The sequence below is a fragment of the Mytilus edulis genome, chromosome 9 (assembly GCF_963676685.1).
Source record: "Mytilus edulis chromosome 9, xbMytEdul2.2, whole genome shotgun sequence".
NCBI classification, from domain to species: Eukaryota; Metazoa; Mollusca; class Bivalvia; order Mytilida; family Mytilidae; genus Mytilus; species Mytilus edulis.
Window position 1 is genome coordinate 28,671,477 of NC_092352.1, and position 19,465 is coordinate 28,690,941.

Below are 19,465 nucleotides of genomic sequence, written 5' to 3' on the forward strand. Positions count from 1 at the left end.
TTTAAAATTGTATTCCGTTTTTCTCTATTCTTTTAACTTTGAGTCCATTTTTCTCTATTCTTTTAACTTTGAGTCCATTATTCTCTATTCTATTAACTTTGAGTCCATTATTCTCTATTCTTTTAACTTTGAGTCCATTATTCTCTATCAGTTCTCTTTTGTTTTGTCCATTTTCTCTTTTCTTTATATATTTTGCCCTTTGTTCTCACAGAAATCCCCATCCACCTAAACCATCCACAGGTTCCACAGTTGACAAAATGATCAGTAAATCAATAAATTGAGATATTGTTATTTTTTTCAATTTAAATATTATACATAGGAAGTATCTTTTTCTAATTTAATACTTGATGTTTTAAGTCTATAGTATCAAATACGTTAAAACAATTTTTAAAGATTAAGACTCATTTTCAGGTTTAATATGTAATCATTTAATTAAGAAGTATACTGAAGTAATTAGATTAATGGAAGCCTTTTATGTTAAGATGAAAGGTAATTAAAATCTTTTAAAATAAAATTTAAATATCTTAATTACCTTCAATTAATATGTATAAAAGATAGAGAGAAAACAATCAATTTAGATTCCGGAGTAAAATATCTACATTCAATCATTAGTTTAATATCTTAATCAGTGGCAGATCCAGAACTTTTCATAAAGGAGGCACCCTAACTGACACAAGGGGGGACCCACGCCAGTTTGTTTAGTGATTCCCTTTATCATTGTAAATAATCAACTAAATTTTTCCCAAGAAAGGGGGCCCCAGGCCCCCTTGATCCGCTTGTGTTGATTAAATTATACTTATTTGTGTATCCTTTTTTATGCATCTTTAATCAATATGAAATATTCTTTTACAAAAACCTTATTTGGTATCACACCGTTTGCATTTCCAACTTTCTTTCTCACGATTCAGTTGACATGTGTATTAATTTGATCAAATTATGGGCTACATGAGTTACCTTATAACGCAAGTCCATTCTAGGTCAATTTCCCATGCAATACACATGTCATGCTAGGGATACATTTAAATACTTGAAAGTACAAAAGAAGTTCTCACCAATGGTATCAAGTATGTTTGGAGAGAAAATGGGACCACAAACATTTGTAACAATTTCATACAATAGCAGTTCTAGTAGATGGCTCAATATCTTTAATTGTTTTTACATAGGCGGTAATGGTAACGTTTTTTCCTGTAGCTCAGTCCATATCGTAAACTTGGATATGTATGATAGCTCGTTTCGAAGCTGTGACATTTTCACATATGTGGTTAAATTTTCGGGGTACGAAGTGAGATTACTTTTTCCGTAAATTAGCAAACCCCGAACATCCTTTTGTGATGCGGCTCCTTGTGGTAAAATATCCCCTTTTTAACACAATAAGTTCTTTGAAAATTTAATACTTTGAACACATTCAATAGCTCCATAGTTTTTACACATTTATTCTATGTTCCTCTACTTTCCTAATCACCACAAATAATTAAGTTCGATCATTTGGCTACAGTCATGCTTCAGTGATTCCCTAAATAAGCAACCAAATTTTTCCCACGAAAGGGGGGGCCCAGGATCCGCCTATGGCAAGCTACAGGAGATCTACCCAAGAAGATTTTCCAAGTCTCTCAAGTATTTTCACATGCATAATATATGTTTGACCATAAAAATTCAAATTTTCTATGAAATTTTAAAAAGTTAAAAATTTTAAAACGAGGAAGGACCACTAATTTTGCAGGCATATGACAAATAAAGACAGACACATATACTGATCATATAGTGGTTCAGTCAAACATTGTTGCTATGCTCAAGCCTTCTCTACCCTTGGTTAGAGACAGGTATACTACAGGGACTAAAGTATACTAGATATACTATTTGTCTCAGCCTATAGCTAATTGTCTGAGACAATTAGCCTTAGAATGATCTAGACTGCTAAGTGAAATAATAGTGAAGGCTGTAGACAACAAACTGTAAATTTCAATTGATCTTTTTTTGAAACTATGTATATCATACATTTCGTTCTCAACAGGTCTATTAGTTTGTTCAAACACGTATCATCTTTAATTTGGGTACTTGAATTCAGTAAAACCTCAAGTACAAGTTTGACTTTTTCTTTCACATGGTCATCCATTTCTTGGTAATGATAAATACCGAAAACTTCCGAAAATGGCGCTAAATTTTCGGAATGATCCATAAAATTAGGGCATCTCAAAATGAAAAAAGAAATAAACACGTTTCTCAATGAGCCAGCAATTAATTTAAAAATGATGCGATTAATGATTCTCAAATCATGATATGTTTTAATTTTCTTCAACTGAAATTTCTTGAAACCAATACAAATCTAAAAAATATGCAACGGTCGTAATAGAGTTATACATGTGTTCCATATTTTAGTAAGGGGGAATAACTACTAAAGTCACGTGACCCTTTCTTATTTCCAGCAGGCGAAAATACTCGCTGTTTTGCTGCTTTAATCACAAGAATGACATCTAGAACATCTTCACGTCTTTTAAGATCTCTGAAAGTATGATACACTTTTCATTTTGTAAACGAATTTCCTTGGGACAGTGTAAAAAAAGCTGTACATCTGGCAAAATTTAACAAAAAAGTTTTTTTGACCTTGGCGTTAGAAACATAACCGAACCATTTATAAAATAGTAGATAAAGTTCTAACATCACTTAAGAATCTGACAATATTTTCGAATTTTTGGAATCTATTTATTATATGCATGCAATGTATGACGTTCTTCGAACTAATCTAGCAATTGTTAATAGAAATTCTATGTGATCACTTTATTTCAACTTTAATTTTAGTATAAATGATAATGTACAAATGTAGCTGCGGTACCATAGCTCTTAGGTCCTTATGTTATTTTTTGACTATTTGCAGACCATAGAGCTACTGATTTTTCCTATTTCAAAACGTTCGGAATACACCTTATTGCTATTTGTCCGCCATTACTGGAAATCACACAGGTTCCTGTTAAATTTTGACGTCATAAAGCAAAATATCTGACCCCACAATGGAAATGTGATTGTTTTGTGCGTCAAAAGTTCAAGCGGCCGGATCAGCCGGGATTAGAGATGAGGTGCATTTCCCAAAATAATATTGTTTATAATCCATGCAAAGCTTGTCTATAGATATAGTTCGTTTTGTTATACATTTTTCTAGGATATGACGTACCAATTTATGTTTGAATATTCATTTCCTTAACGCTATTATCTAATTATTTCCGTTTGTATACATTCTCCGCCTATTTTGTTCGACCATATTGAATCTAATCTTGAGGTCACGAAAATCAAGAAAGGATAACTCGTATAGGAAAACACTTGTTGGTTTGTTTACATTGTTTTTTATTTTATTTTCATGACTTTTTGACATTTTTTTACTTTGGTAATTTATAGATGTACCATAACTATTTCCAGTAGTGTTTACATGCAGTCTTCACGATGAGTGGCAGCCCAGGCTGGTAAAATTGCTCTCTGGCCTGTAAAAATCATATCTACAAGCCAACAGAATCTAACTAAAAATTTTCAAAAATTGAGCTCTGGGCCTGTAGATTTTGCAGTTAATCGTGAAGACTGTGCATGGATCAATAGCTGTACCCGATGCCAATTTCTGGTACTGGTTTCCAAAATTCATTTTAAAACTTAAGCGGTAATCTTCATGTAGTTACTAAATTTGTTTATGGAGCCATCCCTGGCAAATAATTGGTGATTTAAGTTAAACCCTTCAAAGGAGTCAACAAATTATACTTTTAAAATCTGAGAAAGTGATTCAGATGATAAAATGGATAGAGAAGATGACTGTAAATAAAAACAATCAGAAGACCTTCATTGTTAATTTGCCTGTGGCTGTGAAGAATAAAACTAATATAATTAAAGTTATTTTTCGATAAGAAGATGTGGTATGAGTACTCTCCATATATATGTACATTAGATAATGATACTTTCTGGAAATCAGTTATATTTTACATTTAAAAAGCTTGGAAAGCCTCACTCTTTAGTTTAAATGTGAAAGTTAACAGCCTTGAGTGAAGAAATATCGTATCATCTTTGTTGTAATATAATCTAGATGATAAATTCTATATATATTGACAACACTTCAGAGGTATAATCCATATTGCGAAGTAAAAATAAAATGAATCATATCATGAATCATTTTAATACATTGCATTTGTCATACAGGTTTTACTACATCAGTTTTGCTGGTAAAAAAAATTACAATGTAGATTTTTCTGTTTGTCTCATATTTACAGAATATATATATGGTATATTATTTATAATTTTTTAGGCTAGACTATATGGAACAAGTGCAACAGCCACCTCAGATTCATCTGCACAGTTGACCAAACAGGCACCGAGGGTATTTATAATTGTCAATAGTTTGTATTTGTATGATGGTCATTATAAATGTAAAAAAAACTAATAGATGATTAAATTGGAAAGTTAAGTTGAAATGAAAGTCAATAGCAGTATATCTGTTAGCTACAGATTTTAAAACAATTTTAAATAATTTTTAACTGTATTTATATTTTTCTTTTTACTTTTTATGAACATCTTTTTTTAAATTTATTCACATAGTTTTTTTTTACTTCTTATTAAAAGCTATGTTTAGTTTTACTTTTTAACTCAAATGATTTTGGTGATGGTTGTGTTTATTTACTTTTCAAAAAATTATTTTATTGTCTTAGTGAAGAATGTCTTTCCTAAGAAGTAATTACATATCTATCATTGGTAAGTGACATTGAAAAGGAGCTATGTTTTATTTATTTATTTATTTTATTTTGTCTTTTTGTTTGTTGCAAAAAACTCCAGAGATTTGAATTTTGTTTTCTTTATTCCAATATTTTAAATATAGGAATTATTACATAGCTTTAACATTTATACCTTAAGAAATCAGCTTAGCTGCAACACATAATTTTTAACCTTTACACTGAATCATTTGAACTATATTTTTATTAAGTTTTCTTAATTTTTATTCAGGTCACCAAACTAGACAATGGACTGACAGTAGCATCATTGGAAAATAACTCCCCAATCTCCCAAATAGCACTTGTAGTAAATGCTGGCTCAAGGTTTGAGTCATACAGTGATGCTGGGGTTACTCACTTTTTGAGAAATGCCACTACTCTTGTAAGTAGTATTGTTTTAGAATAAAATTGAGAATGGAAATGGGGAATGTGTCAAAGCGACAACAACCTGACCATAGAGCTGACAACAGCCGAAGGCCACCAATGGGTCTTCAATGTAGCGAGAAGTATTTTTTCATGGAGGTTCGATTTATAGCATTTGGCTAATTGAATGTTAACTTTGAATGAAGCAAATGTGTGGTAAATGTTATAAAGGCAGAAACCCAGAATACTCCACAAAAACAAAAGACAAAATAGATGCATATAATATACCTGATAAAACTAGACTATTTTTGTCTTCTAGATGTCTCTTCAGTGTTTTCCTTTTTTCACTAAGGTAAGGTGGGTGTTTTAAAGAAATCACTTGCAACCGGGTGGTTATTTTTTAAATGACCAACCGGTTTTTTATTTATTTACTGTGGGTGCACGTGGGGATCACAAAAATAAAGATTAGTATAACATTCACATTTAATGGAGTTGAAAAAACATAAATAGAAGTAGTCATATTAGTTGTCAAATATTCTTTGATTTGATAACAGATGGCTCTTGCAGGACTCCCTCCTCCTGCGAATGCAAGGCCTTTCGATCCAGGTTTCTGTCCTGTTTCTTGCTTTTGTGCCGTATTTTTGGCACACAGAACAGTAGTATCCTTCCTCTGTGAATATAAGCCATTTGAAGTCATGCTCATATTTGTCTTCACTTGCGTGTCTTTTTTGTTGTTTGGTTGATTTTTGTTCAATTTCCACAACTTCAACATTACTATCAATTTTCTTTAACTTATTTGGTCTGGTATTTTCTTTATCATCATCGTCATCTGCCTTTCTTTTTCCACGATTGATAAATGAAAACATTGAAATTTGACGATTGGACGCCATCTTTGTCAATGAAAACAAATCAGCGAGGCGCGATTAATATTCAAATTTTAACGGTATGAAACCGAAAAAAATCCGGAATTTGAAAAAAAAGCCGACCACCTCCTTAAATCGAAAGGTGGTCGGCTTTCAAAAGAAGGTGGTCGGCACACCCGGCTTGAATGCCGAATGGAAAACACTGCTCTTACTCCAACAATAAAAACTGGCCATCAAGAAATAGACTAAATGTGGTGCTAAAAAGTGGCGTAAAACACCAAAAATCAAATCTGTAATTGAGAACATCTTATTGTGTTGTGTTTTGATATTTCCATTACATACTTGACTTCAGAGTCAAGAGACTCCAACTATTTATGAAAACTTATTATGCTGATATTCAAGTCATTGAAAATATTGAAACTGGTACAAAATTCTATGTTACTGACTTGATATCTAAATCTTCCAAGGCTTATCACTACCTTTTTTGTTACAAAAAAATATAGTGCATTGATCATAGCATTCTATACATCCTATCCTTTTCCAGAAAATTCTCCATGTAAAAAATGCTCAGATACTCAAGTCACAAAACAATGTTACACCTGTCAATAAAATAATTTAACTTTTACAAGGTGCAGAATTTTATATCGGTTCTAGAAATATAAATGATGTTATTGATAAAAGTCATCTTAAAAAATTGGAGTTATCTCCCATTGTCCAGAATTTTTAATTGAATCAACTACAACCAAAGCGTTGTTGACAATGCAATATTTAATTTTACTTCCCACTGATAAATTAACACAATCTTTACCCTTCATTGCTTACAAGCCCTTTGATTTTTTTTTATATCTTCCTTAACATGAAGACTTCAGACTGTGTATTCTTATGAACTAGTTACATTCAAATTGGTTCGTTTATTTTCAGAGTACATTGAATTGGTTAGATACATCCTTAGTCAGAGCAGTAGAGGAAAGTGGGGGAAACTTGGGGTAAGACTAAATGTCTGTTAAAAAGTTTCTGCTAAAGAAGTGTTGACACATCAGTAATAGTATTTGATTCAGTGACTTCAAAATAAATACACCGCTTAATAGGCATCATGAAAAAGATATATAAAATTAAAAGCTCTCTTATATAGTGTTATGGTTTTGTCTGTCCATCCTTGAAATTAACATCAGACTTAATTTTTCAAGATACAAAACTAGTATTTTGTATGCATTGATGGTTATGCTTTATTAAACTCGTTCATTTCACACAAAACAATAAAAATCGAGGTAATTTGTCAATGTATTATGGTGTATTTTTCAATGATTGAGATGTGTTAAAAATAATATTTAAGATATGCTGTTTCATTCTATAGTAAATTGCAGTAGCATGAACATTTGGTTTAATTACCAAATTCTTGCATACAGGATAGTGTATACATTTGTATATTTTTTATGGTTTGATTCATTGATTCTGTTGTTGATATTTAATATTTGTATCTTTTCTTATCTATTAATCAAAGAGTATTAAGATGCAGTTTCAAATTGTAAGATGGTTAGATTAATACATGATTTATAATGAAGAATTGTTTATTTGTACTTTGCTAAATGGTACTCAGTTTTTTAGTTTAATAATCATATATGATAAATGTATGACAGAATATTATAAAATTCAAGATGATTCAATTTGATAAGTTCTCTTTTATTTTGATTTCAAGCATTTACTATTTGTGCAGTCATATTGGTTCTCACCTCTAGCCAATACGACTGTATTTAAACATATTACAGTATTAATATGAAAACACCCATTTGATAACACTATATATTATTTTATTTATCAGGTGTACCGGTACCAGAGAGTATATGATATACAGTGCTGAAGCCTTGAGAAATCAGTTGTAAGTATATTATTTTATTTTTTTCAATTAAGTAAAAAAAAAGTTCAGATTTTTGTATTTATCCTCAAAGCACATTCCTGTTGTATCCATGTTGTACAGTCAGATTTACTATTAAACTTAAAATTGCACATTAAACAGTGATTTGACCTTTGCAGAAACCATTTAATACTCCAATAGGTGTACTTTTTAGCATTATCAGAAACAGTCTTCTTTCCTTTTCAAAAAAGGAAAAATTATGAAGTAAAGGAATTTCTGAATAAAATGAAGAGAAAATTTAAATATCATATCTAATTAATTATCAGCATGTGATACTAATGTTAGTTTATATCTGATCTAAAATATGTTGGATCTTATGCTACTTACTATCTGCTTATAATATATAACAAATGTAAAAGTGAATAAATCATTTTGAAATGCTTGTGTATTTAAATAGATTTGAGACTCAAACAGCAGAGATTTTAAGAGATGTAGCATTAAATCCATTATATGATGCATGGCAGGTAGAAAACGGAACTGTTCAGCAACAAATGGTTATTGATATTGCTAATATGATTGGAAATCCTGAAATAAGTGAGTAATTTCAATTTTTTTAAACTTTTCTATTGTTCTGAAAATCTGGTAGTTTGTTGTCTAGGCAAAGTCATAAAAACTATTTTTATGCCCCACCTACGATAGTAGAGGGGCATTATGTTTTCTGGTCTGTGCCTCCGTTCGTCTGTACGTCCGTCCATCCGTTCGCTTCAGGTTAAAGTTTTTGGTCAAGGTAGTTTTTGAAGAAGTTGAAGTCCAATCAACTTGAAACTTAGTACACATGTTCCCCATGATATGATCTTTCTAATTTTAATGCCAAATTATAGTTTTGACCCCAATTTCATGGTCCACTGAACATAGAAAATGATAGTGCGAAGTCCAGGTTAAAGTTTTTGGTCAAGGTAGTTTTTGATGAAGTTAAAGTTACATCAACTTGAAACTTAGTACACATGTTCCCTATGATATGATCTTTCTAATTATAATTCCAAATTATAATTTTGACCCCAATTTCATGGTCCACTGAACATAGAAAATGGTAGTGCGAGTGGGGCATCCGTGTACTATGGACACATTCTTGTTCTGGTTGTGTTTCATTAACCAAGAGTTTAATTATCATCTTTACATTATACTTGGTAATGCAGAGCTCTTATTTAAACATAAGTTTTACAATTTAGTGCAGTTCTTATTCATATCTCCTCATTTGTAATGATTGTCATATTTTTAAGTGAATATATGCTATTTCTGTAGGCCTTTAGCCAAATAGTAATATCTTATTTGAACATAAACTCAGATAAGCTAATTTGGTTGATTTTAACAAGAGATTTAAATTTAAACATATATATGTATACTCTGATTTAGTACATTAATACAAGCTTTCAATTCTCCCATCTATGAATACAACCGACCCTAGTATGGAAATAAAGGACAACTTGAACAGATGACCTGGCTTCTACTCTAACATGTACAACACTTTCAATTTTTATCACAGTTCTTTAGGTTGTTTTTTATGTATGTTTATTTATTTTTCAGGATTAATGGAAATGATTCATGAAGCTGCTTACAGGGATACTTTAGGAAGATCACTTTATTCCCCATTTTATCATGTTAACAAATTTCAACCTGATCAAGTAAGTTATAATGTTAATATAAAAAAGTAGATGTGGTATGATTGCCAATTTGACAACTCTTCATAAGAGACCAAATGACACAGATAAAATACAGTAAAAGAAATAGAACAATTATATAATTGAATATGTAGACAGCCCGCTCATAAGTTTATTTTTAAGTTTATTATAAATCTGTAGTAAAAACTTTACTTTAAGGACTCTTAACATAAAATTCAAACATTATCAGTATATCAGACAAGCCATTTTTGCATGTGCATTCTTTTTATCTATTTTTTTTTTCTTTTAAATAATTGGTTAGCAAGTACACTAATGTTCTTTTATTATTATTTAGTTGAAAGGTTACCACAGTAAAATGTTTACAAATGACAGAATGGCATTAGTTGGACTAGGTGTGGACCATGACCAGTTGGTAGAAGAAGGAAAGGCCTATGTTCAGGGTCCCAATAGAGGAGGTTCTACTGTCACAACACAAAAAGCAGTCTATCATGGCGGTAAGATATTCTTCAACAAAATGTATTCTGCTCCAAGTTACCGTGGATGTAATTGTGATGAGAAAGAAAAACATATTAGGGTGTAGCCTCATTAAAATATTGAAATAAGTATTTATATATTTCTCAAAAGAAGCACAGGCATTTGAAATGTTTAGCAACTGCTTGCATTTGATGGCATCATCTTGATTTGTGTTTTTAAGTCATTTGTTTTCATGAAAACAAAGGATACAGGACTTTCATACCAAGATCAAAATTTAATTGAAACAGTTTTGTGTTATTGAAGGGTACAAATAAGTCAACTTAGAAAGAATATCAAAAGAATGGTATCTTTTTTTTACTCCTGTTTTTTTTAAAGTATATTTTTGATATGGAAAACATGTTTTTGGAGTTTATACCCATACAACACAAACAGATATAATGTTGTGTCGTGTCCAACCTTCCAATTCAATTCTACCTGCAATAGCCCTTGCACATATTAATTGTTAATACTGTGGATACATAAATATTCGTGGGATACCAATTTTCGTGGATTTTGTGGTTAAATGTGAACCACAAATTTAAATGTTCAACCAAGTACAAAATTTCTATTGGCTTGTATGAAGGCTTTTGGAAAAACCATGCAAATACAATTTTTCCTCAAACCATGAAAATTGGTTCCCATGAAAATGAATGAATCCACAGTATGCTAATATTATTCAATATAAAGGACATATGTGAACATTTTTATGTTTTAGCCTACTTTCTTCCAATGACAAATGTCTTAGTCCTGCAACTATCTTAAAATTTGTACCATTTACTATAGGACTAATCAATGATATAGCAGGTTATTAAACACTCAGCTTTTACTCATCTAAATATTTAGATAATAATGCCATCAAATTTTAAAGGGATGGATTTGATAATGACATTATAGCAAAGATTTACTGATTATCTATATATAGCTATTTCATTACAGATAATCTTAGATTACCATCTGATGAACCTATGACACATGTAGCAGTTGTGACAGAAGGCCCAAGGTAATAAATATACATAAGAACTCTTTGATATTGAACTCGCAGAACATTTTGACATTTGTTAGACCTTATATCTAATCTCACTATGTTTTAAGATAGAACCAAAGAACATAAACAAACAATGGAAAACAATTAAACTTGCTATGACTATTATGTGATACATAAATACATTTGAAACTTCCAGCAAGACAAATTAGCTCCAATATTCATGCTGAAGTAATATGATCTATTTTGATTTTAATCTTTACTGTAATGTAAAACTAACTTGTTAAGTAGAAAATATGGAGCTGTGGTATTAATGTCAATGAGACAATTATCCACCAGGGCCCAAATGAAGGGACTTCACTCTTTGGTCTAGATCTTCAACAATGAACTAAATATCATGAATATATTTAGACATACAGTCAGTGGACAAAAGTGAGTTCCCACTAAAAAAAATGTCCTATCATTTCAACTAAAATTAATATTTTTCAAAAAACATATAACCAAATAACCACACGATATATTTATTAAATAAATACCATGAGATTTAGAAATGTTTAAAGTTTTATTGTTTCTTTGGCCATGATATTATACCTGCTCATTTTAATTTTCTGACGAGGTGAACAGAAAGTAAAATATTTCTTGAAAAGTTTGCCATGTATACTAACCAAATTAAAATCATAAAAATTTGCATTTGTGGTTAACCAATCAGATAAGGAAAACAAACCTCATGACAATTATGGCCAAATAAACAATAAAATTTTAGACATTTCTGCTTCTTATGATATCTATTTTATAAAAATCGCTCATAAAATTACTTGGTAATATTTTTTTGAAAAATATCAATTTTGGTTGAAATGATAGGACATTTTTTTTGTAGGAACTCACTTTTGTCCTATGACTGTATATTTCTTATTTTTATACGACCGCAAAATTTGAAAAATTTTTCGTCGTATATTGCTATCACGTTTGCGTCGTCGTCCGAATACTTTTAGTTTTCGCACTCTAACTTTAGTAAAAGTGAATGGAAGAACGGTTGGGATTGATTTTGGGAGTTTTGGTTTCAACAGTTTAGGAATTAGGGGCCAAAAAAGGGCCCAAATAAGCATTATTCTTGGTTTTCGCACAATAACTTTAGTTTAAGTAAATAGAAATCAATGAAATTTAAACACAATGTTAATGACTACAAAAGGAAGGTTGGTATTGATTTTGGGAGTTTAGGTCCCAACAGTTTAGGAATTAGGGGCCAAAAAGGGACCCAAATAAGCATTTTTCTTGGTTTTCGCACCATAATGTTAGTATAAGTAAATAGAAATCTATGAAATTCAAACACAAGGTTTATGACCATAAAAGGAAGGTTGGTATTGATTTTGGGAGTTTTGGTCCCAACAGAATAAGGGGCCCAAAGGGTCCAAAATTAAACTTTGTTTGATTTCATCAAAATTGAATAATTGGGGTTCTTTGATATGCCGAATCTAACTGTCATGACTGTTTTTGTAGATTCTTAACTTTTGGTCCCGTTTTCAAATTGGTCTACATTAAGGTCCAAAGGGTCCAAAATTAAACTTAGTCTGATTTTAACAAAAATTGAAATCTTGGGGTTCTTTGATATGCTGAATCCAAAAATGTACTTAGATTTTTTATTATGGGCCCAGTTTTCAAGTTGGTCCAAATCAGGATCTAAAATTATTATATTAAGTATTGTGCAATAGCAAGTCTTTTCAATTGCACAGTATTGCGCAATGGCAAGAAATATCTAATTGCACAATATTGTGAAATAGCAAATTTTTTTTTAATTAGTTATCTTTCTTTGTCCAGAATAGTAAGCAAGAAATATCTAATTGCAAAATATTGTGCAATAGCAAGATTTTTTTTTAATTGGAGTTATCTTTCTTTGTCCAGAATCAACTTAAATCTTTGTTATATACAATATACAATGTATATTCACTTTTTACTACCAACTGATAAATTAAAATAATCTTTACCATTCAGTGATAACAAGCAGTTTTTTTACATCTTAATATTTTATGATGTATTTAAATGAGTAGTTATTGTTGCAAACTCCATTAGAAATTTTAATTGAGATTAGTTTTGGAATAAGGGAAAGGGGGATGTGATTAAAAAAATTGGGTTCAATTTTTCTCATTTGAAATTTCATAAATAAAAAAGAAAATTTCTTCAAACATTTTTTTGAGAGGATTAATATTCAACAGCATAGAGAATTGCTCTAAGAGAAAACAAAAATTTTAAGTTCATTAGAACACATTCATTCTGTGTCAGAAACCTATGCTGTGTCAACTATTTAATCACAATCCAAATTTAGAGCTGAATCCAGCTTGAATGTTGTGTCCATACTTGCCCCAACCGTTCAGGGTTCAACCTCTGCGGTCGTATAAAGCTACGCCCTGCGGAGCATCTGGTTCATTTCTATCTACCACATATAATAAGATCAGAACTTGAATATATTCTCTCTGCTTTTCCAAATAAAAGAATAACTTCACAGAGAGTTCAGAAAACAATTAAAATAGAATCTAATGCGTGATTGGTATGTCTGAAGATAAGCATGAGCATCATATGGATTTCATGGTTTATATTTCATAAAATAAAAATTATGTTTCATGAAAATGAAATAAATCAATTGACATTCAACCCTTCACCTCCATACTTTTATTTATGGAACACATTTTATTCTAAGAATACAACTTGCACATGCACATACTCAAAATAAAAACATTGATTTATTTAAAAGTGTGATTTGATTCCAGTTTGACCAGCAAAGATTTGTATGCAGTAGGTGTCCTACAGATGATCATGGGAACAGGCTCTTACATGAAATACAGTGAGAATACTACAGTCAACAGACTGGGTAAAGGAGTAGGAGAAGCTATTAAGGGTAACCCATTTGCAGTAAGTGATATTTCTAAATAATATCCATATTATGATTTGAGGGGTAGGGGTCTGTCTGTAGTGTAGTTGTTAGCTAAAAAGCATTACCAATTTCCTGATGGTGTTTCCCTATATATATAAAAAAATATTAGATAACATGCACTTGTACTTTGTTAGATCATTTATGCTTGCTATTTTTTTTATGAAAGTAGCCTTAGCGAATTAACAATGATTTGTCAGTTATTACTAAGTAAATGTCAGCAATTTGTCCTGTTGGTATCCCATTTCCTTCCAAGAAATTGACTTACTGAAATTCACACATAGTTTTGTTCAACCACATCAAACCAACACTTCTATTAATTTGAAAACATATATTTTTTTTATTCCACCCTGCCTCAATGAATCTACCAAAAATTGGGCTTCTATGAACATTGTGAGTTTTTCATGAATCACATTTAACTTCTAGTAATGGATATCAATTGTCATCTTTTATAAAAATGTCTGTTTCTTCATTTAAACTATTAACTATAGAGACAATAACTTATATTTTCAGGCTTCCTGTATAAATGCTAATTACACAGATTCTGGTATATTTGGATTTTATTTGTGTGCTCAGGCCAAAGATATGGATCAGGTACTGTCTTTGATATGCTAGTTTTAAAAATTAATACAGTCTGCTGTAAAATCAGAAATTGTTGCATGTATTTATTATTGCATCACAATAATTTCTGAATCTACAGTATTTAATATATTGTAGCATTGTGTGTGAGCTATTTGAAAACATATAACTTCTACAAGTATGTTCAAAAAGAGACCTAACTATGCCTTTGATTCTGCCATATTGTAGGCTTTGATTTCAGATTAAGAGTAAAGAATGGTTAGCTTATTCTGAGTAGTGCATCTTTGTTTAGTTAAAGGTCATCCTCACTCAGACAACCTGTGAACATAGTATTAATAAAAACCTGCATTTATTATTTCAAAAGTGAGTTTCATTCATAATGTTTTGGCAATCACATTTATATATATAATTAGATTTCACATTTTTGCAAGAGGTCAAGGATACACAATCATAAATGCATACATTAAGGAGGCTCGCGGTTATTAGATTTCAGAAAAAAATTTAAACCTTATTTTTTCATTACAAATTTTATGTATTACCTTAAGTAGTTGTTACTTTATCATATGGTACAAAAATCATTCCAAAAAATCAATTCGTGTTGGCCCCAGGTGACTTTTAAAATGTAGATATCATTGAAAAGCTCCAAATTATCTCCCTTTGGTGCAAAAATGCCATTTTTTTGGCATCAAAATTGAAATATCTTTTTTAACTCATCGGTGACCTATATTTTTTATTGTTGTTTTTTCGAATAAGCTGTACATAAACTAAATAATTGTAAAATTTAAGCGATTTCTGTAATTTAGTTCTTTTTTTATTTCGATATTACCGCTATTTCTCCTATTAGTTCAACAGAAAAAAAGGACATTACCAAAAATGTATGCTTCTTTCGAAGGCAGATTGTGAGCGTAAATGAACGGTGACCCCATTTTTTTTATTTCATTTTTCTATTAAGTATAAGATAAAGTTCATTTATAGAAAAATAAGAGAAATCCTATATTAAATTAAAAAAAATGATTTAGACCCGCGAGCCCCCAGAAGTCTGAATTTAAAGTAGTGTGGACAAATCTGACTGAATATGTATGCAATATTTGCCGCTGGACATTATGATCAATCAGTCAATATTGTTGTCTCTGATATAACTGTTTTATTATCGTTACAGGGAATAAAAGCTGCAATGAATGCATTTGCTAATGTCTCTAAGAATGGCGTAACAGATGAAGATGTTGTCCGAGGGAAGTAAGTATAAAGTCTGTCAGCACCAGGATAGTGTTTTTTTTTAATTTATAAATTTGTCAACTCAATAGGATTAGTTTTAATGTCTTTCTCTAACACATTTTTCCTTCTCTACAGTTTTTGAACTTCAAGGTACATGTATTTACTTTGTATGGTTGCTCATAACCACCAATAAATGTATTTCTACTTATAATGAAATCTGTCCCTTAGAAGTAAGGTCAAGAAACAGTTCAATGAAACTAGAGTTGATCACATGGGTAGTTTTGGTAGATCTGATTGGTATAGCAGACTATTAATATCCAATGCTATAATGCATGACAGGAACTACTCAAATGTCCAGCTGATTGGTCATGAACGGAAATCATACAATAGTGACTTTGCTAAAATTTAACAACACAAACTATTTAAGGTGGTACCTAACACTTTAACTAAAATTAATTTGGCTCGTTTAATTTTCTTAAAATTTTGACAAAGTATTTACTTTGACCCTTTGACATAAATATAAAAATTTCAAAAAATTTGAACCAACCGTTTTATCAGAAAAATAACACTGGTTATATACAGTCAGGAGTCTACTTCGTCAAAATTATCTCCCCATTACGCCAGTTCATTTTCACAATCGGTAGAAATGGAAGCCATTGTAGGGATGACGCGTAACCAATATTGCTCTTGGAAACCGATAAATTTATCCACATTGCACCATTACGATCCTTATATGTCAGTTGTATTTTAAAAGACAAATGTATTAACTAGCTAATGAGCATCAGTTAAAAATCTAGTCTGCATTGATTCAACTTAAAACTATTGTCTGATCGGTTGTCATGTGGAATTTTCGAAAATTCATAAACATTTCAAAAAATTCTAATTAAATATTTCGTGGAAGGGCAGACTAGATTTTTTTAGTGTATGAAGACTACAAACCCTAGTAATCACACACAAAAAATTAGAATTTTTCGAAGATATGCATTTTCAACATCCAACTTGAAAGACTGTCGTCAAGTACTTTCAGTAAAAAAAAATAGCTATTCGAACACATCTTCTCTGTTTTTGTGACTCATTAGATAGGTATTTCACTTGACCCATATATTTCATCTTTTAGGACTGTGATTTTTTTGTGTTATAAAGTCAACCTGTAGCTTTAATATATAAAATGATAGAATTTGAAGCGAGACGATGTATGAAATATTCTTACTTTGTACGATATCAAGACAAAATACTCAACTCAAACACGCCCTAACATAAAAAGGTGCACTCGATTTTCTCTTTTCGATACAATTATTACCCATATTTTGGAATTTTTTCTTCAGTCACATAATGGAAGGGCAGACACGAAAATTACTGAACTAATAGATTGATATGTTTTCCGTCCGTGGTAATTTTTTCATAAAAATCGGAGGTTATGCATTTTCTTCATCCAACTTGAAAGATACCCATGTCGTCGACTTGATATCTAATTGTTCTGCTTAACTATGTACTAGATGAATTGAAAACTTATGCAAATGGTGTTTTTAAAATAAAACACCTCGTAATTGAGAAGAAAATTGCAATTTTGTTTGTTTCTATTAACTTTTAAAAATGTTGTCACTATAGTAAACAATACAGTAAACATTTATCGCCTTCTCTAACAAAGAGCTTCGATTCTTTTGTTCTATTTCAACCTGGTTTCCGACTGTATAGCAGTTTGACAAACACTTATTTTGATCATTGAGAAGCTTGATATTCCCTTATGAACACTATGTCATTAAAACGTTCTGCTGATTTTACAGAGTTATCTCCCTGTAGTGTTAGGTACCACCTTAAATGATTTATTTTTTTTCATAATTATTTATTTGTCTTGTTTTGTCTGCTCTCTTCTAGCTTAAATAAGAAACTATTTAATATCGTATAAGACCCTCAGTTTTTCTACTCAAATTCATACTCGCATAGCCTTGTAGCTAGAGCATTATTGCTTGAAACATTATATTCCTTTGTACAGAATATTAAACGTAAGTGAATGTAAGTATGTTTACAATTAAAGATTAAACAGCAGTGAATACTAGTATTTTCTGACCTGTTAAACTTTTTTAGGAATCAGTTAATGGCAGCCATTGGTATGAACACAGAAGATAGCAGTAATGTATTGTTAGACCTTGGAGAACAAGCTATTAGCAGTAGTAAAATTACCACTTCAGCTGAAGTACTGAAAATGATTGATGCTGTACAAACATCAGATGTAACTAGTGTAAGTGGAAAATTAGTCACTATAAGTTATTAAGTACTTAATAACTTATAGTGACTAACTCAGTTGACTGGAAATTTCAGATTAGTCGAATCTTTTTCATGGTTCTGAACTTTGTTTTAAGTACTTTTAATATATACCATTTATTACATTGAAAGAGATACTTCTCAAACCAAACTCTATTATACAAGACATTATTTTGTGTTCCATTTGAGAAGATATATTTTCAATGTGTTTCTTGTAAAGTACATTTTAGAAAGTTAATTTCATAGTTTTATTATTTTGTTAAAAGAAATTTAAACTAATAATTTTACACACTATATTAACAGGTTGCAAAGAAAGTGATAAATGGAAAACCATCAATGGCAGCTATAGGAGATCTTCAAGTAGTACCATATTTAGATGAACTGAAGAAATAAAAATGTTACCATAGACTTTGTGAAGATCTGACATTAGCAAAATTTTTGACAGTGTTTGAAAATAGAAGAATGTGAACTGAAACTATGAATGGAACTTATTGTTCCAAACTATTTATGTGTTAAGAGATATAATATTTTATATGAAAATTGGTCATTTAGTAGATGGATAAGCTATTTAATTTATAAATGACTGGTGAAATAAAATGATTGATGTTTCAGTTTGTAATCCATTGAAAAAAGTTCAGTTAACTGCTAGTTGTCTCCCTTGTACTGCTTACTGTTTGAAGAAAGACCGGTATTTTTTTTGCACTGTTGCTGTCAACACCCAATACAGAGTTTCTTTGATAAGATGTCATTCAGAATAAGTGCTTTCTATATACTACTGATATTTAGTAAAGTTTAACTAGTAAGGTGTAATAAAATAATATATGTGTTTCCTATTACATCTTAAAAAAAAAGGGGTAGGTAGGCAGGGATTTTTTTTTTTTTTTACATTTTTTTTACATTGAGTCTATGGGAGTGTAAAAATAAATTCTGGGTTACTAGTAAAACTGGAATAATTATAACAGTATATGTTCCTAACAGAATAAATGGAATAGCATATTTGTTCCAATGAGGAACACCATTGGAACAAATATTATGACTTTGTTTATTACAAAGTTTCCAGTGGAACGTCTGTTAGGCTGAACAAATATATGTTGACAGTACTTACTATCCAGCAGCAGCAGGCATACACTATTTGCAAACAAGTTTTATATTTCAGAAGGTAGGAGACCTGAATGCTTCATACCTTGTATGCAGATACCTTATGTTAAGAAGTTTTGGTCTGTAATATGTCCTTTGTCCTTTCCCTCATTGTCATTCTGCATCAACTGCTTGAGAAAAAATTGAGTTTTTTTTGTGATTTGAATTTCTCACTTATTGAGTAATACAATAAATGTAACAGATGTATACTGATGTTCAAAAGTCATAAATCGATTAGGAGAAAACAAATTAGGGTTACAAACCAAAATAAAGGGAAATACATCAACTTTAAGAGGAAAACAAAGGAACAACAGGGCACTGAAGAGCAACAAAAAAAAAAAACCAACACACATAGAAACAA

General features: G+C 30.6%; 2 protein-coding genes across 2 annotated transcripts in view; one reads left to right on the forward strand and one right to left on the reverse strand.

Moving 5' to 3' along the window:
• Positions 1–2,134, reverse strand: part of LOC139488023 (uncharacterized) — a 93,038-nt gene extending 90,904 nt beyond the window's left edge. The window contains exon 1 of the mRNA XM_071273337.1: positions 1,996–2,134. Within this exon, the coding sequence (XP_071129438.1) occupies positions 1,996–2,113 (118 nt within the window). The 5' untranslated portion in view covers positions 2,114–2,134. The remainder of the gene's footprint in view (positions 1–1,995) is intronic.
• A 230-nt stretch (positions 2,135–2,364) lies between these two features.
• LOC139488006 (cytochrome b-c1 complex subunit 2, mitochondrial-like) lies at positions 2,365–18,578 on the forward strand. The gene is made up of 14 exons (XM_071273313.1): positions 2,365–2,506; positions 4,277–4,348; positions 4,969–5,118; positions 6,884–6,948; positions 7,782–7,838; positions 8,272–8,408; positions 9,399–9,496; positions 9,828–9,987; positions 10,943–11,006; positions 13,751–13,892; positions 14,425–14,505; positions 15,650–15,726; positions 17,791–17,944; positions 18,271–18,578. Exons 1-14 carry the CDS (start codon positions 2,465–2,467, stop codon positions 18,358–18,360), a joined length of 1,389 nt encoding a protein of 462 aa, XP_071129414.1. The 5' UTR covers positions 2,365–2,464; the 3' UTR covers positions 18,361–18,578.
• The last annotated feature ends 887 nt before the right edge of the window (positions 18,579–19,465 follow it).